The sequence below is a fragment of the Vipera ursinii genome (genome assembly GCF_947247035.1).
Source record: "Vipera ursinii genome assembly, chromosome: 8".
Lineage (NCBI taxonomy): Eukaryota > Metazoa > Chordata > Lepidosauria > Squamata > Viperidae > Vipera > Vipera ursinii.
In genome coordinates, this window is record NC_139519.1 from 2,958,082 (window position 1) to 2,976,501 (window position 18,420).

The 18,420-nt window shown below is 40.2% G+C and overlaps 2 protein-coding genes across 2 annotated transcripts in view; one reads left to right on the forward strand and one right to left on the reverse strand.

The window, feature by feature from the left end:
* Nucleotides 1-18,420, reverse strand: part of BOLA3 (bolA family member 3) — a 460,366-nt gene that overhangs the window by 409,507 nt on the left and 32,439 nt on the right. The window lies entirely within an intron of this gene.
* SLC4A5 (solute carrier family 4 member 5) overlaps nt 1-18,420 on the forward strand; it is a gene marked incomplete at its 3' end in the record, with an annotated part of 60,546 nt that overhangs the window by 30,640 nt on the left and 11,486 nt on the right. The window contains exons 12-18 of the mRNA XM_083368436.1: nt 813-1,084; nt 12,455-12,516; nt 14,324-14,524; nt 14,657-14,770; nt 15,810-15,971; nt 16,553-16,731; nt 17,902-17,974. Of these exons, the coding sequence (XP_083224562.1) occupies nt 813-1,084; nt 12,455-12,516; nt 14,324-14,524; nt 14,657-14,770; nt 15,810-15,971; nt 16,553-16,731; nt 17,902-17,974 (1,063 nt within the window). The remainder of the gene's footprint in view (nt 1-812; nt 1,085-12,454; nt 12,517-14,323; nt 14,525-14,656; nt 14,771-15,809; nt 15,972-16,552; nt 16,732-17,901; nt 17,975-18,420) is intronic.

The following is an 18,420-nucleotide window of genomic DNA, read 5'->3' on the forward strand; positions in this document are numbered from 1 at the left end:
GTTTGTTTGTTTGTTTGTTTATTTGATTTATATACCGCCCTTCTCCTGAAGGACTCAGGGCTGTGTACAGGGGGCAGCCTATCTCAAATAGTGAATCAAAACTTATGAAACTTGTTTCTTTTCAGTTGTCAGACTTATTCAACTGAAGGCAATCAATTATAGCAGAATATACCACGTGCCAAAGTCCATGTGGACTTTCAATAGCTCATCATCAGCTCTTGAGATCTCACTTCACAACTGCAGGGCCACAATGGTCAAATGTTGGGAGCAAAACATTGACGTCTGAGAGGAGCAAAATTTAGGTGTCAAGCACAGCAATTAATGCCCTAAATATCCAAAACAAGTCCTACAAATCACTAAGACTCCATTTGCTAACGTAACAGGACCGGTTGTGGTTCTTCAAAACAGGAGACTGTTCCAACCTGTGAGAAACTCACCACATTTATCAGGTACTACCAATTAGATCACATCCAGAGGGCAGAGCCCCACTCTCTGCCCTCTTTTGCCATGATGCTGCCCACTGCCTTCTCCCACATATGCGATGCAAATAGGCTCACCTATAATGTTACATGAGTAGCCGCTGGTGCTTTCTTAAGTTGCCCTTTCAGACTGGCTTGCCATGAGGATGCAGTGGGACTGCTGCATCTAAACTGCTTCAGAATGTCAGGTACATTTCTGCAGGCATAGAAATTTACTTATGGCAGTGCCAACAATGTGTTTCTGTTGCCATACTTTTTCATAATACCTTGCTGTGGCTGCGGCTGCGTTTGTGCTGTTGTGATCAACAAAGTGTTTCTGTTCTTCCCCCTCAGAGGTAACAGTATTGATTACCTAGAGTTTCGCCTTTGGATCGGCTTGCACTCAGCAGCCCAGTGCCTTATTCTGGTGGCTACAGATGCCAGCTTCATAATTAAGTACATCACTCGCTTCACTGAAGAAGGTTTCTCCACTCTGATTAGCTTCATCTTCATCTACGATGCCATTAAAAAGATGATTGGAGCCTTTAAGGTCTACCCTATCAATGTCAACTACAACTCAGACTATGTGACTATGTATAAATGTGAATGCATAGCTCCAGATGCAGGTAAGTGCAAATCCTGTGCACAGCCATTGCATTGCCCTTGATAACAGAGCACTATTTCATGCTCAATATTGTGCACTTTTGAAAACAACTTCCAAAGACTTCTGAAAGTTTTTTGCAAATGCAAGTTAGTATCATTTTTTCTGTCCGAAATTGGAAATAGCTTAACCAGCAAAACCTGATTCGAACATTTGTCAGAGTATGACAAGGGTTCCCTCTGTTGCCAAGGTTGTATCATAAACGTATGCCGAACCGAGTGTTTGGTTTCATGGCACGTCCATACAATGCCGTCCTTCCTGTCCAGCAGAAGTAAACATAATCACAAGAGGGAATGGAAGTTACTGAAAATTGACTGTGCCAGGACCATTTTACTGAGAAACCCGAAGCCTGTTCTAGCACAATAAGTTTCAGTGTTGGGTGTTTCTTGCAGCAAAACTGTCTGTAGGCAATTCGCACTTGTCAGTCCACGACTCTAAGGCTGATGCATGCCCACCTCTGAGCATTAGAGCTGTTGTGCCTCTTAAAACGTAGAGCAGGCCAGCCTCTAAACAGGAATAAGATTGCAGAGGTGACACCATTATTTATTTTATTTTAAAATCACTTTAAACCACCCATATCCCAAATAGTAGGCCCTATACTGTCTTATATTTAATAAAAAAGGAATGCCAGATTTGAAAAACAGTCGATCCATATTTTGCTCTACCAAGAAGAATCAGGAAGAATATTTGAGGTCATGAATATCTTTCACATAAGAGAGATCGAAACAACAAATTTGAAATACTTGCTTTCTTACCTCACTTCAAAATGGATCATAATTGAAGTGAACAAGGGCAAAGTTAACCAAAGTGTTCCTTTAGTAATCCAATGACAATTTAAAATTGTGAACAAAGCACAAATGTGGGACACTTATGATGTTAGTCTCGACTTGATAAGACAGTCCCCATATTAGCAACCACTATGATGTATTTTATATTTATATGTATTTTATATTAATACAGTTAAAATACAATCAGATCTGGAATTTCATGGATTTGGAAACTTTAGTTTATATGTTTCCAAATCGATGAAGTTCCAGATTTGAAAAAAGCTATCAAGAGGAATTAGGAAAACTACTTAGTTTCCTGAATCTCGTTTTTATTTAAGAGAGATCAAAGCAACAAAACTGAAAAACCTTCCTTTTTACTACATGTCAAAAAATGGAAACAAAGAGCAGAAGTGTAAACAAGGGGAAAGTCAACTCTGGGCTTACATTTAGCATTCAAATGAGCATTATGAATTGTGATGAAAATGCTGTGTGTTGCTCATCCCAGTGTGGACAGTTCTCTAGTTAACAATCCCGAGGATAATGTTCTATATTAAACACAGAATTCAAATGTAAAAACTCAACATTCCAAACAATAAGTAAAGGTAAAGGTAAAGGTTCCCCCACACATGCGTGCTAGTCGTTTCCAACTCTAGGGGCCGGTGCTCATCTCCGTTTCAAAGCCGAAGAGCCAGCGCTTGTCCAAGGCTGGCATGACTAGACGCCAAAGGCGCACGGAACGCTGTTAGCTTCCCACCGTGGTGGTCCCTATTTTTCTACTTGCATTTTTATGTGCTTTCGAACTGCTAGGTTGGCAGAAGCTGGGACGAGTAACAGGCGCTCACTCTGCTATGCGGCACTCGGGATTTGACCCGCCAAACTGCCGACCTTCTGATTGACAAGCTCAGCGTCCTAACCCACTGAGCCACCGCATCCCTACCAAATCAATAGTAGACTTGAAAAACTGATCAAAGTTGTAGGAGAATAAGGAACACCACTTTGTTTCATTAATGTCTTTTTCACTTAAGGGAGATCAAAACAACAGATAGACAAAGATTACATCCCTTAGCAACCAAGTAAGAATTTTGAATTTTGATAGTATGAGAGGCATGTCTTTTATCAGCAATCCCTAGAATGTGTTTATCTTAAATACTAAATCAAAATGTAAGCTATGTAGTTTCCAGATAAATAGAATATCAGATATCTCAAACAGAACTTGCTACATATTCTCTATAACAAGTGGAATAATAAAACACAGCTTGATTCACAAATTGTTATTTCCTTTAAAACCAATAACATTATTATTGAAATCAATACATTATTGAAGGAGGTAATAAAATGGATTCCGAATCAGAAATGATTCAGTTATCGATTAATATTCTCCCTAACAAGAAAAACCACATAATTTCATGAATGTCTCTTAGCAAAGAACTAAGAACAAAACCCATTCAAAAAGCTATTAAATGTCTTATTATGGTGAATCCAGAATTGCACTATTACAACTGAAATTTCAAATTCAAATATCAGAACTGAAAAACAAATATTGAATAATGTTCTCCCTAGCATGGAAAATTGGGAAAACCCATTGATTTCATGATTTTCTCTTTAGATTAAGAGAGATTCAAACAGGTTGCAATGCAGAATTCCACTATTAGAATTAAACTTCCTGACTGATAAACATCACATTTGAAAAAGAGATGTTGATTCTTGTTCTCCCTAGAAAGGAGAACTTGCTCATATGACTAATCTAAAAGATATACAAAGATATATCTTATTGCTATCCCAATGACCACTAATAGTAAATACAGACATCCAGTTTTAGAACTAGGGTTCCCAACTGAGGCAAACCTTTGAAAAAGAGAAGATTCATACCCCAGGCAAACATCAAATTTAGAAGAAAAAAAGGCATGCAATCATGTTCTCTCCGTGAAGGAGAATCAGGAAACCATTTTGCTTTTGTGATTATTGCTTTGTCTTAAGACAAATTATATATTCAAATATATAACGCAAATCATATCAGGCCAATTATAGTGAACACAGGGTTACTTTTTAGAACTAAAATTCCCAGCAAAAGCAACCATAAAATTTGGAAAAGAGGTGTAATCATCTACAAAGGAGAATCAGGAAAACTATTTACTTTTCTGATTCTCTTTGTCTTAAGAAAGATTCAGAGACAGAACTTTCAATGTGTATGAAGCACATTATAGAAGACAAAGATAAAATTTGAAAGAGACACTTGAACAAGGAAACTGGTTGTCCAAGTTTCTTCTTCACTCCCTCTTGTGGTCAACAAGTAAATTCAGAATTCATAAAAATCAGAAAATTTCAGCCATCTACAACAAAACAGTTAAAAGCTACAGATTACCTAAAATAATAAAATAAAACCACAGTTTTATATCCTTATGTTTCTCCATCAGTGTTAAAGAAAAGGTACACCGTGCTTCCTCATTTTAGTGTTTCTAGCAGCTTCCTTCCTTGTCGTTTAGCAATAAGGAAATCTAAAAAATGGTACATATTCAAAAAGGAATAACAGGCTGTGACTGAAAAGAGCCTCTTTTAGCTTAATAATAATGATATTAATAAAGATAATAATAATCACGATAATAAAATGATTAAGAAGTAAAAGGCATGGCATTGTCTTTTTGACAAATAAATTTCAAACCGCTGCTTTTTCAACAGCGAATTGGTTGCAGCCCTGTCCCCCCACCCCACCCTAACAGAACAGCTCCTGGATGCTCCGAAGCTCAGCTCCTGGGGCTTCCTGCAGACCGCTGCTGGTGGCTTGATTCGAGGACTCTCCCTAATGCAGGAGAGTCATATTAAACTAAGAGAACACAGTTCCCTTGTTAGTAGTTGAAGAAGTTTCAATTCAGAGGAAGCTCCCCCCCCAGATTGTCAGTCAGGCATTTTCACTGGAAGTCCATCTTAAAAGAGCTATAACTTACAATACATAGCAGGCCTATTATACTCTGTGCAGTATTCCATTAGGTATTAAGGTACCCAGCTCAGGCATATCTCAAATTTGAAAAAGAGGCATGTAATCCTGCTCTCCCACTTGGTTTCAGGATCCTCTTTTTGTCTTAAGAGAGATTCAAAGGTACAAGTTGCAATTCATATGGGCACTATTATAGTGAATGCAGCTCGGGCAAACCTCAAATTTGAAGGAGACATGCGTTTGTTTTCATGATTCTCCCTTTCATTTAAGAGAGATTTAAGGATAGAAAGTGCAGTTTGAAGGAGGCCTATTAGAGTGAAAGCAAATTCATTGATCAAACATATTGCAATCTGTGATGCTTCATAATGAATGATCAATTCCTCTCCTAGACATATGGATCCCAGCTCAGTGAATGGTGGGGTTTGAAAAAGAGATATTTATTAATGTTCTAACAAGTAGAATCAGGAAAATCATATAGTTTTGTGATTTTCATTTTGGCTTAAGAGAGATAAAAAGATATTAGTTAAACATAATAGGAGACCTTAGTGAATGTTCCACTATTAGAACTGAAATTCCCAGCTTATCAGAATTTAAAAATTGCTGTTCATTCATTTTCTCCCTGGCAAAAAGAAGATATAAAAGATATAAAATGTAATTCCTATGAAGCCTTTTATATCCACTAGAATACCATTGTTACAACTACAGTTCCCAGCTCAGTCAAACATCAGAGTTGAAAAAGAGATATTGAAACACAGTCTCCCTAGCAAAGGGAATCAGGAAAAGCAGCTGGTTACAATCAATCTAATCTCTCTTTGGCTTAATTGATATACATAGAACAAGCCTGAAGGCGTTTCCTTTATTATTGCACATCACAAACTGCAGTTCATAGCAGACATGCTAACCATGGGATAGTTAACACCAGTCATGCTTAACAATTCACAATTGTCAAAATGGAATCCATATTAAACCTTTACTAATGTGACTGGGGATCTAAGTGTAGTACAGGAAGCTTCTGTTGTTGGTTTCAACATAATGATAGTTCCATTTTTAGCAAATCCTCTGATGTATTTTGTATTGAATATAAAATACCATTTCCAAATCAATGAAATTTTAGATCCATGTCCTCTCTAATAAGGAATATCAGGACAATCACTTGGTTTTCAGAATCTCTTTTTTATGTAAATAACAATTTTGAAAAAACTTGATTTTTATTAAAACTTATGAAATGGTATCAGTATGAGAAATGGAAAGAAGGGCAAAGATAATTAAAGCATGACTTTACCAACCTGACTTAGGTTTAATGAATCTATTTTTCACTGTAGAGATATTTTAAAAAACCATTTGAGAAACCTTGCTTTTGTTATCTCACAAAATGGATTCAATACTAGAACTGCAAACAAGAACAATGTTAAACATTCCTTTAGCGATCCAATGAGAATTCTGGTCAAATGAAATACAAAATAAAAATGCCATACTAACTAGGCAGCAGCATGTTGTTCGTCAAAATCTAATACGATATAAATTACCATAAAATGAGAATGTAATTAAAGAGTTTGGAAAAATAAAAGACAGATAAAGCTGGTATCATTTGCATTGTGATGACACCTCAGGCCACATCCTAGATGACCAGCAGCTGCATATATGTACAGGGATAAAATGGGATTTTAAAAAGTCTGTAATCCAAATCCCATTAAGCAGAGACTGGGGTTAAAAAGGCACAACAAAGCTTTGCGAAAGGGTAAGAGAAAATGGTGAGAGCACACCCATTCACTCTAAACAAGTTCAAATCCCAGGACCAGATGTATTATATGACACAGTTCTGAAGGAGCTGGCAGAGGTTATCTCAGAACCACTGAACCAAATTATTTATTTATTTATTTATTTATTTATTTATTTATTTATTTATTTATTTATTTATTTATTAGTTGAATTTATATACCGCCCTATTCCCGAAGAACTTAGGGCGGTTCACAGGGCAATTAAAACAGTACAAAAAAAGAATAAAATGGAATTAAATTAGTACAGGCCCACAATTCCTAATAACAATAAAATTAAAATTTTTAAATTAATTTAATATAATTTAATTAAATACTTTAAAATTTAAAATCCCTCAGTCCAGGCCAGACAATTTGAACAACCAGGTTTTTAAGTCCCGGCGAAAAGAGCAAAGGTCGGGGGCAGTCCGAAGCTCCATCGGCAGTTCGTTCCAAAGGGTGGGTGCACCCACAGAGAACACCCTCCCCCTGGGAATCACCCACCGGCAATCTCTAATCGGCAGAACCCTAAGGAGGCCCTCCCTGTGGCCGCGCACAGGATGATGGGAGGCTGATGCTGGTAGCAAGTGCTCCCTAAGGTAAGATCCTGAAGTACCAGGGAACTAGGAGAAGAGTGGGAAGGATCAGACGTGGATCCCATCTTCAAAAAGAAAAAAAAGGAAAGGGAAAAAAACCTAGACCCCCAAAATTATAGACCAATCAGCCTGACATCAATATGTAGGAACATCTAGGAAAAGTTAATCAAGCAACAGATCAGCAAACGCCTAAAAGCAAGCAAAGTTATAACCAACAGGGTTTTTTTCCATGCCAAACAAATCTTACTTTAGGCTTTGACAAAGTGAAATGCTGTGGACATATTATATTTAGATTTCAGAAAGGCTTTTGCAAAGTAGATCACAGCCTGCTTCTTGATAAGACAGAACAATGCATTGTGATATTATCACTTTATACTGCATTGGTGAGACCACACTTGGAATACTGTGCCCAGTTCTGATACAAAACAAGTATTGAGACCCAAGAAAGTGCAGAGGAGCCACAAATGTGAGGGCTCTGGAGTCTAACCGTATGATAAACAATTGAGAGAACTAGGCATGTTTGCTTTAACAGAGGATCTAGGGGTGACCTGATAGCAGCCTTCCAATGTTTGTGGGGCTTCTTACAGAAAAGAGGGATGGATCTATTCTCCAAAGCACTGGAAGGACAAGAAATAATGGGTGGAAGCTAATCAAAGAGATCCAACCCAGAATTAAGGAGAAATTTCCTGTCAATGAGAACAATTCATCAGTGGAACAGCTTGCCTCCAGAAACTGTGGGTGCTCCATTACTGGAGGCTCAAGAAGCCAGCCATTTATCCGGAATGGCATGCAGTCACTTGCTTGAGCAAGGGGTTGGACTTGGAGGTCTTCACAGTCCCTTCCAACCTTATTCGATGCTCTATGAAATGTGGGTGGGGTAGCAGAAGTTCCCAGGTGCTTTCAGATGAATTTAACTGAGACACGGGCAGTTTCTTTTCTTTCCATTTGTTCCCATCCGTTCCTGCAAAAAAGTTCCATTAAGAATTGTGAAACAGGAGTCTGAGCCGAGGACCTAGAAAAGTTTTTGTTTGATGGATGCTCTCGGTCTCAAGGGGCTGGAGAGAGGGGTGTATTAAACTTGCCCCTGTTAATTCAACACTTTAGCTTCTGCATGTTTCTTTGGATAAAAAAATCAGGAGGACAAGGTATACACTGGGCTTAGACAAGCAGGGAAAATAAAGCCAGCAAGTTTTATTCGTCTTTCAACTTAGTTCATAATCCTAACGTAAAACTGAATGAATTGAGCCGTGGGTGCGCCCCCCCTCCTTGGGGGAGGGCTTCTAATTATGTGAATGCAGCAAAAGATCTGCAATTGGAGTCCACATCTCAACTTTGGGCCTTTTAAACAGAACCTGTTTACCACATGCTGCCAAGAAGATTCAGTGTAGTATGTGAAGGAAGCCTGGTCATTCTTTGGTCTACTAACATCCTTCCTTATCCTCCTCCTCCTCTTAATCTTGTGGGTCAGCAAGTGAAACAGAAAGGGAATCTCGGTCCCCATACCATGATTATGAAGGGAGTGCAAATGTATGAAATAAGCAATGTTGCAAACAGAAAGTGTGTTATTTCTAAAATGATTCGTATCCATTGGGAAAGTTATTAGTCACGTTATTAGTAAAAGCTGATAGAACAGAATACAATTAAAAGAATAAAGCAACACTGTCAAGTATAACAAAGTGTATTTTTAAAATGTCAATTAAAAGGCAGCCAAAATATAAAATGTGACTAATAAACCAGTATCTTCCTAGCAAAACCAAATAGACCTACCAAGAATGTAAACATGCCTACTCTGATTAGGAGATCACACACACACACACACACACACACACACACACACACACACACACACACACACACACCTCCTTTTATCACCTGTTTTCCAAAGCAAATGTTATTTGCATGTTAGTCAATTTATTCAAAACGTGTTCTGAACATCTCTCTCTCATCTCTCTCTTTCTATCTCTATCTATCATCTATCTATCTAATTTATCATCTATCATCTATCTATCATCTATCTACTATCTATCTATCTATCTATCTATCTATCTATCTATCTATCTATCTATCTATCTATCTATCTATCTATCTAAGCTATCTATATCATCTAGTGCCTAGCATTTATCTGTCTAATCTCTGGGTGCAGCTTGGCATGTGTAGTTATGGAAGTGTCTCCATAGGAGCCTTGTAGACCCTACAGCACTGCAGGCCAAACAGCAGGTGATGTTTTGTCAGGAATTCCTGTGATCTAGACATGTGCTCAATGGCTGTGAAGAATCCAGAACCAATCCCTGATATGCTCAAATATGGATGGTACTTAGCTTGTAGATGAAAATAACAGTAATGTTTTCTATCCTCTATTTTAGCTGTTTAAAACTGAATCCCACCTTTCCATAACGTCAGTGGCATTCAGACTGGGGAATAAAAAATCTTGATGTAGTCTCAGTATCGGATTGAAGCTCCGCTCCTTTGTACATGTTTGTATTGACCCACAAAAGGGCGGCTTTTATTGTGCTACTGCACCCATTTTGTTGATCTCCCTTCTAGATGCCACTGGGGAGTATCCATAACATTCTTTTAAGACCTCTTAATTTTTCATTACTCTTATTTTTGCAAATCAACGTTTTTGATTACTGTAACTTATTTATACCATATTTGTCTCTGCTGCACCCTTCTATTTGGCTGGTTTCATTCTCAAGTGAGTATCATTTTATAAATATTATTAAATATTTGATACTCTTATTTTTATTGTTATTTCTACTTTAGCATACGTAACCTACAGAAAGCATTAAATCAGCCATTAAAAAAGCATTATTCATCCAATAGAAGAATTAGTTATTTTACACTTGAAGTTATTAAAAGCCACCCGAATATGTTTTTCAGAAAACGTCTGGTGTAGGGAGAAGCAACATTTAAAAAATCTGGGATGAATAGCAAAAGTCCAGTTCTTTATATTTTTCCTCTGAAATTCAGTACTTTCTTTGCAGTAGGAAATCTGATTCTAAACCAGCAACTGGTTCTCCATTAATTGTGTGAACATTGTTTGCCTCCAGAAAAAATTATCCTGCATTAAAAATCCACAGATAAACCCCCACAATTTAACCCCCCCCATCCTGTGAGGGTAACAATAAAAAAGACAAGCCACTTGATCAGCTCTGAATGGGATCCCCCAAGCCTGCTGACAAAACCATGTCTGAGACCTTCTGAAAAGCAACAAGGTGGGGACCCAGACTGACCTCTCGGGAAATGACATTCCAGAGCGAGGCTCTTTTTCTAGGTCCCACCAGATGCCCTTGGTACCTGGGACCCACAACATGCCCTGCCTTCCTGCCCTGCTCTCTTGCCAGGATGGTCATTCCATAAGCCCTAGGCCGGAGGACATATTCACAGCCTTCTAAAGAGAGGCTTCTGGCTGCTTGTGCTTTTGTGTCTCTTTGACCAGGGTCCCCTACGGAGCAGCAATAGTTCAGACGGATGACCTGGATAAACTTAGAGGTTCCTCGCGCAACTTCACACTGACAAAACCAACTTTCATTACCCTTCTAGAAGGTCAAAAGGATGGGAGTAGTTCTCACCTTTGGTGGCAGAGTGTTCCACAAGGTTGGGATCAAGAATTCCTCAGCAGATGGGATCTGTAATAGGCCTCTTCTGCCAGCCTGAATGGGACGGGCTAATCCCATTTGGCTGAGATGGCTTCTCAGATACCCTGGGCCTATCCCATATAGGTCTTTAAAGGTAATAATCAAGACCATGAATTGGACCCAGAAGCAAACTGGTAATCAATGCAGCTTGCAAAACAGCAGAGGGATTTGGCCACCCTAGGGGCCCCCAGGACTGTCATGCCGCTGTACATGCAGCTGTAGCTTCCTTTGTAAAGTAGAGTAGCCCCTTGTAGAGCAAGTTGTAGTAATTCATCCGAGAGATGACTAAGGCATGAGTGACTGTGTGCAGAGCCTCATTGGTAAGGGCACAACTGGTGCACAACATGAACAAAGACCCCCTAGCCATGACCACCACCTGCTCTTTGAGCGAGAGTCACAAATCCAGGAGAAACACCAGGTTGCACACCAGGTCTGTCTGGGGAAGTGCAACCCCATCCAGAATGATGTTTCAAAACAATAAATACTATTGTGCTTTTTTGTTAGCTATTCTGCACTATGACTTAATGTAGAGTTTCTATTTACATGTCACAAAATGTATCCTGCTTGGTCCACCCTTGATCTTTTTCTAGAATAGGATAGATGTGGCAGATGAAGAATTAGAGAAAGTACCCCAGGCTTTTGTTTTTATCTTAGTGGGGGGAGTTATGATCAGTGACCCCCAAATCCAAGAGACATGTACATTTCTCTGAGCTGAGGGCAGAGAGAAGAGTTACCCCAACCTTATTGGTGAGGAAGTCAGTGGGTCTTTTATCACACAAATGAAATATTGGCCCTGACACTTTCTGCTTTCCCTGTAAAGCAACTCTGGGTAAGGCCTTGGCCTTTAGAGGTTATTTTCAGGCAATGGAAAGTAAGCAATGTCACGGTGCTCTTCTCCATCTTAAAAATAATAAGCACACCACCCAATGATGACACCTAAAGGGACCTTGGCACCACTGAGTTATCCACCTCAGAACTCTGTGACAATACAGACCATCTAGATCCACTATGATTAGATCACATTGGTATAGATCAGGGGTAGGCAACCTCAGCTCTTTTATGACTCATGGACTTCAACTCCCAGAATTCCTGAGTCAGCATAGCTGACTCAGGAATTCTGGGAGTTGAAATCCATGAGTCATAAAAGAGCCGAGGTTGCCTACCCCTGGTATAAATGGAGGTGTCTCTATATTACTGCATAGTGGATTTTGATTGTCACCAAAAACATCTGGAGAAGAAAGTAATATGTAGATAGGATCCACCCCAACTATGAATTCTGTCCTCCGACTAAATTGGAATTAAAGATGCCTCCTCCTTGGTTTCTCAGATCCCAGTTGAAAGAGCACATTTTAGGTTAATTAGGGAGACTTTCTGCACCAATTAGAACAACATTGTAGCTTATTGAACTGTTTATTTACAAGCTGTGGGGATGTCATTCTTACAAGGCTTCTTTTCATTGGATTCCAAGCTCAGAGAGTTCTGTAAATACTTGAAATGGGGTTTTTCCGGATGGTGAGATGGTGGTCAAAAATATGTGTAGCCAAAAGAGAATTTTTCAAAAGGTTCAAATGAAAAATATGATATTGTATTATGGAGTAATATTTTTTCTTAATATGTTTTTTAATAATTACAAACTCCTTTTCTGCAGCAAATACAACATTGTTCAATGCTTCAGTTCCATTGGTACCAAACAATGTTAATATTTCTATGGTAAGTTTTTTCCTCTCTTTTCTTCCCACCCGCCAATCCAAAATACTGTGTGTATCTTTGTTTAGCACTATAACAAGAGCAAGAGCAAAAACTGATTACAGTACCTCTCTTTTCTCATCAGTGGTGGGTGGCCGCTTCCTGGGCCCCAAAAGGTGGTCCATCTCTTATCTAATCAGTGCAGAGAGGCTTTAAGAGACATCAATTAGAACCTCTTAGAGTTGTGAGAACAATTCCTTGTTCCAGTGATCAATCCTGACCATTTGATGGCAATGATCAGAATTGTTTCTCATCCACTTCCTGATAGGTAAAGGTAAAGGTTCCCCCGCACGTGTGTGCTAGTCGTTTCCGACTCTAGGGGCCGGTGCTCATCTCCATTTCAAAGCCGAAGAGCCAGCGCTTGTCCGAGGACGTCTCCGTGGTCATGTGGCCGGCATGACTAGCACAGAACGCTGTTACCTTCCCACCGTAGTGGTCCCTATTTTTCTACTTGCATTTTTACGTGCTTTCGAACTGCTAGGTTGGCAGAAGCTGGGACGAGTAACAGGTGCTCACTCTGTTACGTGGCACTCGGGATTTGATCCACCAAACTGCCGACCTTCTGATCGACAAGCTCAGTGTCCTAACCCACTGAGCCACCGCGTCCCTGATAAGCACACTTAAATTGATAACTTTGAAAAAGCCCTCCATGCAAAATACACATCATTTGCTATCCCTAAGAGAGACTTCCCAATTTGTATCTCCATCTACAAAAGTCTATAGATCAACTGATCAAGGCGAGCAATCAAGAAAGTATCATGATTATCCTTTCAAATTTGATACTAACCACCAGGTGTTTTCTGGCAAGAAGGAGACTATAGGAAAATATATAGACTCCAATTCTTTATCAGGGGTTGGAAGTCGGTTCCAATGAATGCAAGAGGACTTGAAAATACATAGTTATGGGATTGTGTTCTGGGAGTTTATAAATTCCAAATTACCAGGCTGAATTCTGACTCTTACTGCCAGTTAGGGATTGTTTTTGCATTCACTGGGTGGACTTGAATCTTTGGCTTAGAACACTTTGAGATTACTCAGATCAATTGCATTCTACAGTCCCTTTAAAAGAGCCCAATCTGTTCTAGTGTGTGAAAATTGTGCTAATCTTGAAAAGAATTCTACAAAAATTTGCAGATACATTAACAGTCACAGCTTAAATTACAAAATAGATACCTTTAAACAAAAACTCTACTTTTAAAATATCTTCTATCTTCCCCATTACCTATGGGAAGCCCTCTCTTCAATGGTATCATCAGCTATGATTTTGGCTGTTTTTTTAAAAAATATTATATATACACATACACAGACAGACAGACAGATAAATAGATGGGATTGGGTATGCCTACTCTAGTGAAAAGAACTAGAGCTAGCAGTGTTCGAATATCTCAGGGGCTGCCGCAAACAAGAGGGAGGTCAACCTATTCTCCAAAGCACCTGAAGGCTGGACAAGGAACTAATCAAGGAGAGAAGCAACCTGGAACTGAGGAGAACCTTCCTGACCATGAGAACCCTCAACCAGTGGAGTGGCTTGCCTTCAGAGGATGTGGGGGCTTCATCACTGAAGAGACTGGCCAGCCACTTGTCTGAAATGGTATAGGCCGTTTCCTGCTTGAGCAGGGATTGGACTAGAAGTCCCTTCCCAATGTTATTATTCTGTGATATATAATATTTAAAAGAATTAGTAGGTTTGCATCTCTTGCATGTAGGAATTTAACTTACTGTTTTATTCTTCAGTACCTGAATAATATGGTTTATTTTCTTATCCTTCAAGTATAACCCTATTAATGTAACAGTTCTGGACTGGACTCAGTTGAGCAAAAAGGAATGCCTGAAATATGGAGGAAGTCTGGTGGGGACGTCTTGTAAATTTGTCCCTGACTTGGCTCTCATGTCTTTCATTCTCTTCTTTGGAACCTATTCCATGACTCTGACTCTGAAAAAGTTCAAGTTTAGCCGCTATTTTCCAACCAAGGTAAGATTCTCCAAGCAATGACTTGGCTGTCAAAAAAAAGGTCTTCCTCTTCCAGAAGACATTAAATAATGTTCTGTAATACCCTATAACTTGTTCTCTTTTTTTGTCTTCCTTTCAACCCTCCACTTTTAGGTCAGGGGCCTAATTGCTGACTTTTCCATTGTCTTCTCCATCTTGTTCTTCTGTGGAATAGATCTCTGTTTTGGACTGGATACTCCCAAGTTGCATGTGCCCAGTATCATTAAGGTTTGGATACCCAACTAGGTTTTGACACGCCCTTCCCTCTCTCTGCTCCGGTGCCCTGTTCCTTGGACTGCCTTCTCTCGTAGCTTCAGCTTTCTACATCCTCAAGGTTCTGTTTGAAAATGAACTGGGGTGGGGGGGGGGAAAGAGACTTGAGATGAATGCACTGATTTGCGACCAGGGGATTCAAAAACTGTGAGGCCTTAGCACAATGGGAGAAACTGGTCTGTGTCCCTGCAAATTGCACCAGCAGAGCTGGACCTTTTCTGGACTGTGGCAGCATCTCTGGAGCCATTTCCAAGGAGGCCGTGTTTCCTTGGTCACCCTTTGCTTTTCCATTTCCTCTGAAGGGGAGCAGAAAGAAGTTCACTACTCCAATTTTACAGCCAGAGGGGACTCTGGTGGTAGCAAATAACCTACTAGGGGTCGACTGGAAGTAACGTTGGTAAAAGACCATTCTGTGTTTCTCTCTGACAGCAAAAGGATTGCATGAAGTTCTTTTCTTCTCCAGCTGACATTCTAACATAGCTCTTTCTCGTACACGTGTGTTTTCTCTCTTTCTTTCTAGTTCCGTAAATTTATTAGTGACTTCTCTATCTTCATGTCCATACTAATGTTTGTTGGTCTTGATGTTTTGTGTGGGCTGAACACTCCAAAACTGCAAGTGCCTACAGAATTTAAGGTAAATAAATGAATGCTACACCTTGGCTAAAAAAAAAGGCTCCCCAACTGGTTCGCCCAGGCAAATGCCTGGCTGTGCAGCATGGTATATGGATTTTTGAAGAATGTGTTGTTTTGGAGTGATCCATTTTTCCACGGTTGCCTTGGGAAACATTCTTCTTAGGGCTTTTCATGTCAAAAAGTAGAGAAAGAGAGAGAGGACTTTTCGGCCCATGGCAGAATATATGTTCTGAGCCACGTACAGCTTAGGAGCTAGCTGAGGATAGGAGCAAGCACATAAAAGGGGGCCTACAAGGAGCATAAAACCTCTCTCTTGCCCGAGTCTCTCTGGTAACCTGCTCCTTCCGAATTCTACTTCCAGCCCACACGCTTGGATCGAGGATGGTTTGTGTTCCCCTTTGGAAAAAACCCCTGGTGGATCTACTTGGCAAGTGCACTTCCAGCTCTTTTGGTCACTATCCTGATCTTCATGGACCAGCAAATTACAGCAGTCATTGTGAACAGAAAGGAGCACAAGCTGAGGGTCTGTTTTTCCTTCTGTCTTCTTGTACATTGCCATTGTGAACTGGTACACAAAGAAAGTTGGGAGGCTGTTCAACCCCATTTCTGTCACACTGGGCAAAGATTCAGACACGAGGCAATGGAGTTGGTACGATATATTAAACCAAGATCAGCTTAAAACAGAGAGTCTAATTGGGTTTCTTTTAAACTTGTTTAGCTTTCTATGGCATGTTGTATCGTTTGGGCATGATAGCTTACCAACATATTGTGCTCGCCAAGGAAATGTTTGTATTTTGTAATTATTCATTTGCCTAACCAGCTAAGAAAGTAACTGTTGGCAAAGTCAACCAGTGAGTGCTCAGAAGATTTTTCATCATTCCTTCTGCTTCCCTATCTATTATGTTGGGTTGTGTATTTGAGTCACATCCCTGCACATCCCAAAGGGCCAATAAAAAATCAAACTGGATTGTGGTGTATCGATTTTGGTTTTTCTCTTATTTTGGACAAAGAAAAAACTTCAGCACACTTTACAACTCAGAGGGTTTTTTTGGGGGGTTGCCCCCTTTCCCCCTTTTTTCAACTGCCCTTACCTCTTTCTTTTAGAAAGCTTCAGGCTACCATTTGGACTTGTTCTGGGTTGGAGTCCTCATGGCGGTGTGTTCATTCATGGGGCTCCCCTGGTATGTGGCAGCCACCGTAATTTCCATAGCACACATTGATAGTTTGAAGATGGAGACAGAGACCAGTGCACCAGGAGAACAACCGCAGTTCCTAGGAGTGAGGTGAGGGTTTCCTGGAAGCCATTGAAAAGGTTTCTCTCGCCTGAGTCAAGGATGCAACAATGCTGGGATGATGGGCAAACAGTTCAGCAGTCTCTCAGCCGCAGCAACTTTAAGATCAGTGCCATTCAGCAATAGTGACGGGAATTCTGGGAGCAGATGCTCCAATTGGATTCCCCATTCTAGTGGCTTGCCCTGCCAGTGTTGGTAGAGAGCGTGGGCAGAAGACAGAAGACCACCCCCATCAACACTGACAGGGCAAGCCACTGGAAGACAGACTGAGAGCAAGGCCCACTCCCTACTAACACCGATGACGTTAAGCTTGGGAAAATATCTGCGGGAAAACAACCAGGCTCAGAGAACACCAAAAACTATTTCACTTTGAAATAGTCTCCCCCATCCCCAGCATTAGGAAAGCTGTGACATTTGGGGACAATTGTTGAAATAGGAAACTTAAATGCTCTGTTGACGTAATTTTTGTTTCTAATGGAGTTTTTATTTTATGTGTGCATCGATTTATGATATAAGCTACTGGAAACACTAAACGTGGTGGCATAATTTCAGTTATTTATGTGAGGAAACTAAAAGGCAGGAGTATTAGGTCCATTTGCAGCTGATTAAAATAGTTATAAAAGGTGGAGTAACTTTATTTAAATCAATTTATAGAGCTATTCATCTGACAACAATAACTTGGGACAGCTAACATAAAATTAAAACTAATAAGCCCCTAATAAGCATAATTGTAGACAGATAGTGGCAGACACAATAACAGCCATCTGTCTCTTCTACAACCCCCCAAACCCCAGTGTAGAAAAACCTGCAAGTAGGGCCAGAAAAGCCCTAGCACGCTTTTGTCGGCTGCCTTCACTCTTTAGGGGGCTTCCCCCACCCCCAGGAGGCATTTATGACAGCCTCCTTGTCTGCTCAGCTTCAGTTTGGGGACAGAATGGGATGGTTCCATGCAGAGCAGCACAAGGATTGCTGCAGATTTGCTTTCTGCTCTTTGCAGTTGAACTCTGCAGCTCCTCTGGAACAAACACCACAGAATACTGGGGTGGGTGGTGTCTGAACATAAGGCATACTGGAAGGAGTCGTTAAACCTGGGAATCTATAAAATATGTAAAGGTTTCACTGAAGGGCAGAACTCCAAACCTGTGTTCTGATCTTTAACAGGGAGCAGAGAGTCACGGGGATCGTTGTCTTCGTTCTGACTGGGATTTCGGTCTTCCTGGCACCTATTCTCAAGGTAAAGAATCTTAGCCTCATGATGTGGGCTTAGCAAATGGCCCAGAAATTTTAAACCACCACCTGAAATGACAGGCGAGATTAATAGCTATTTACTCAAAATAAAATTCATTCTGTGCAGTACAGCTAGTCCTTAGTTAGTGACCATAACTGGGATTGGCAACTTGGTCAGTAAGTGCCATGGTTACCAAGTGGAAATCGTGTGACCACAATGGACTTATGACCTCATTTCCCCTTTGATTGTTAAGCAAACATCATGTAACCACAATTTGCCATTTTACTTCTGCCTTCTCTATTAGCTCTGCTTGTTGACAAGGCAATTGCGAAGCACCCAAATGGCAATCACACGACTGGGGATCCTGCAATGGAAATATGGGGACTGGTCACAAAGTTTTTTCCCCCACTATCGTAACTTCCAACAGTCACTAAATGAAACACTCAATAAGC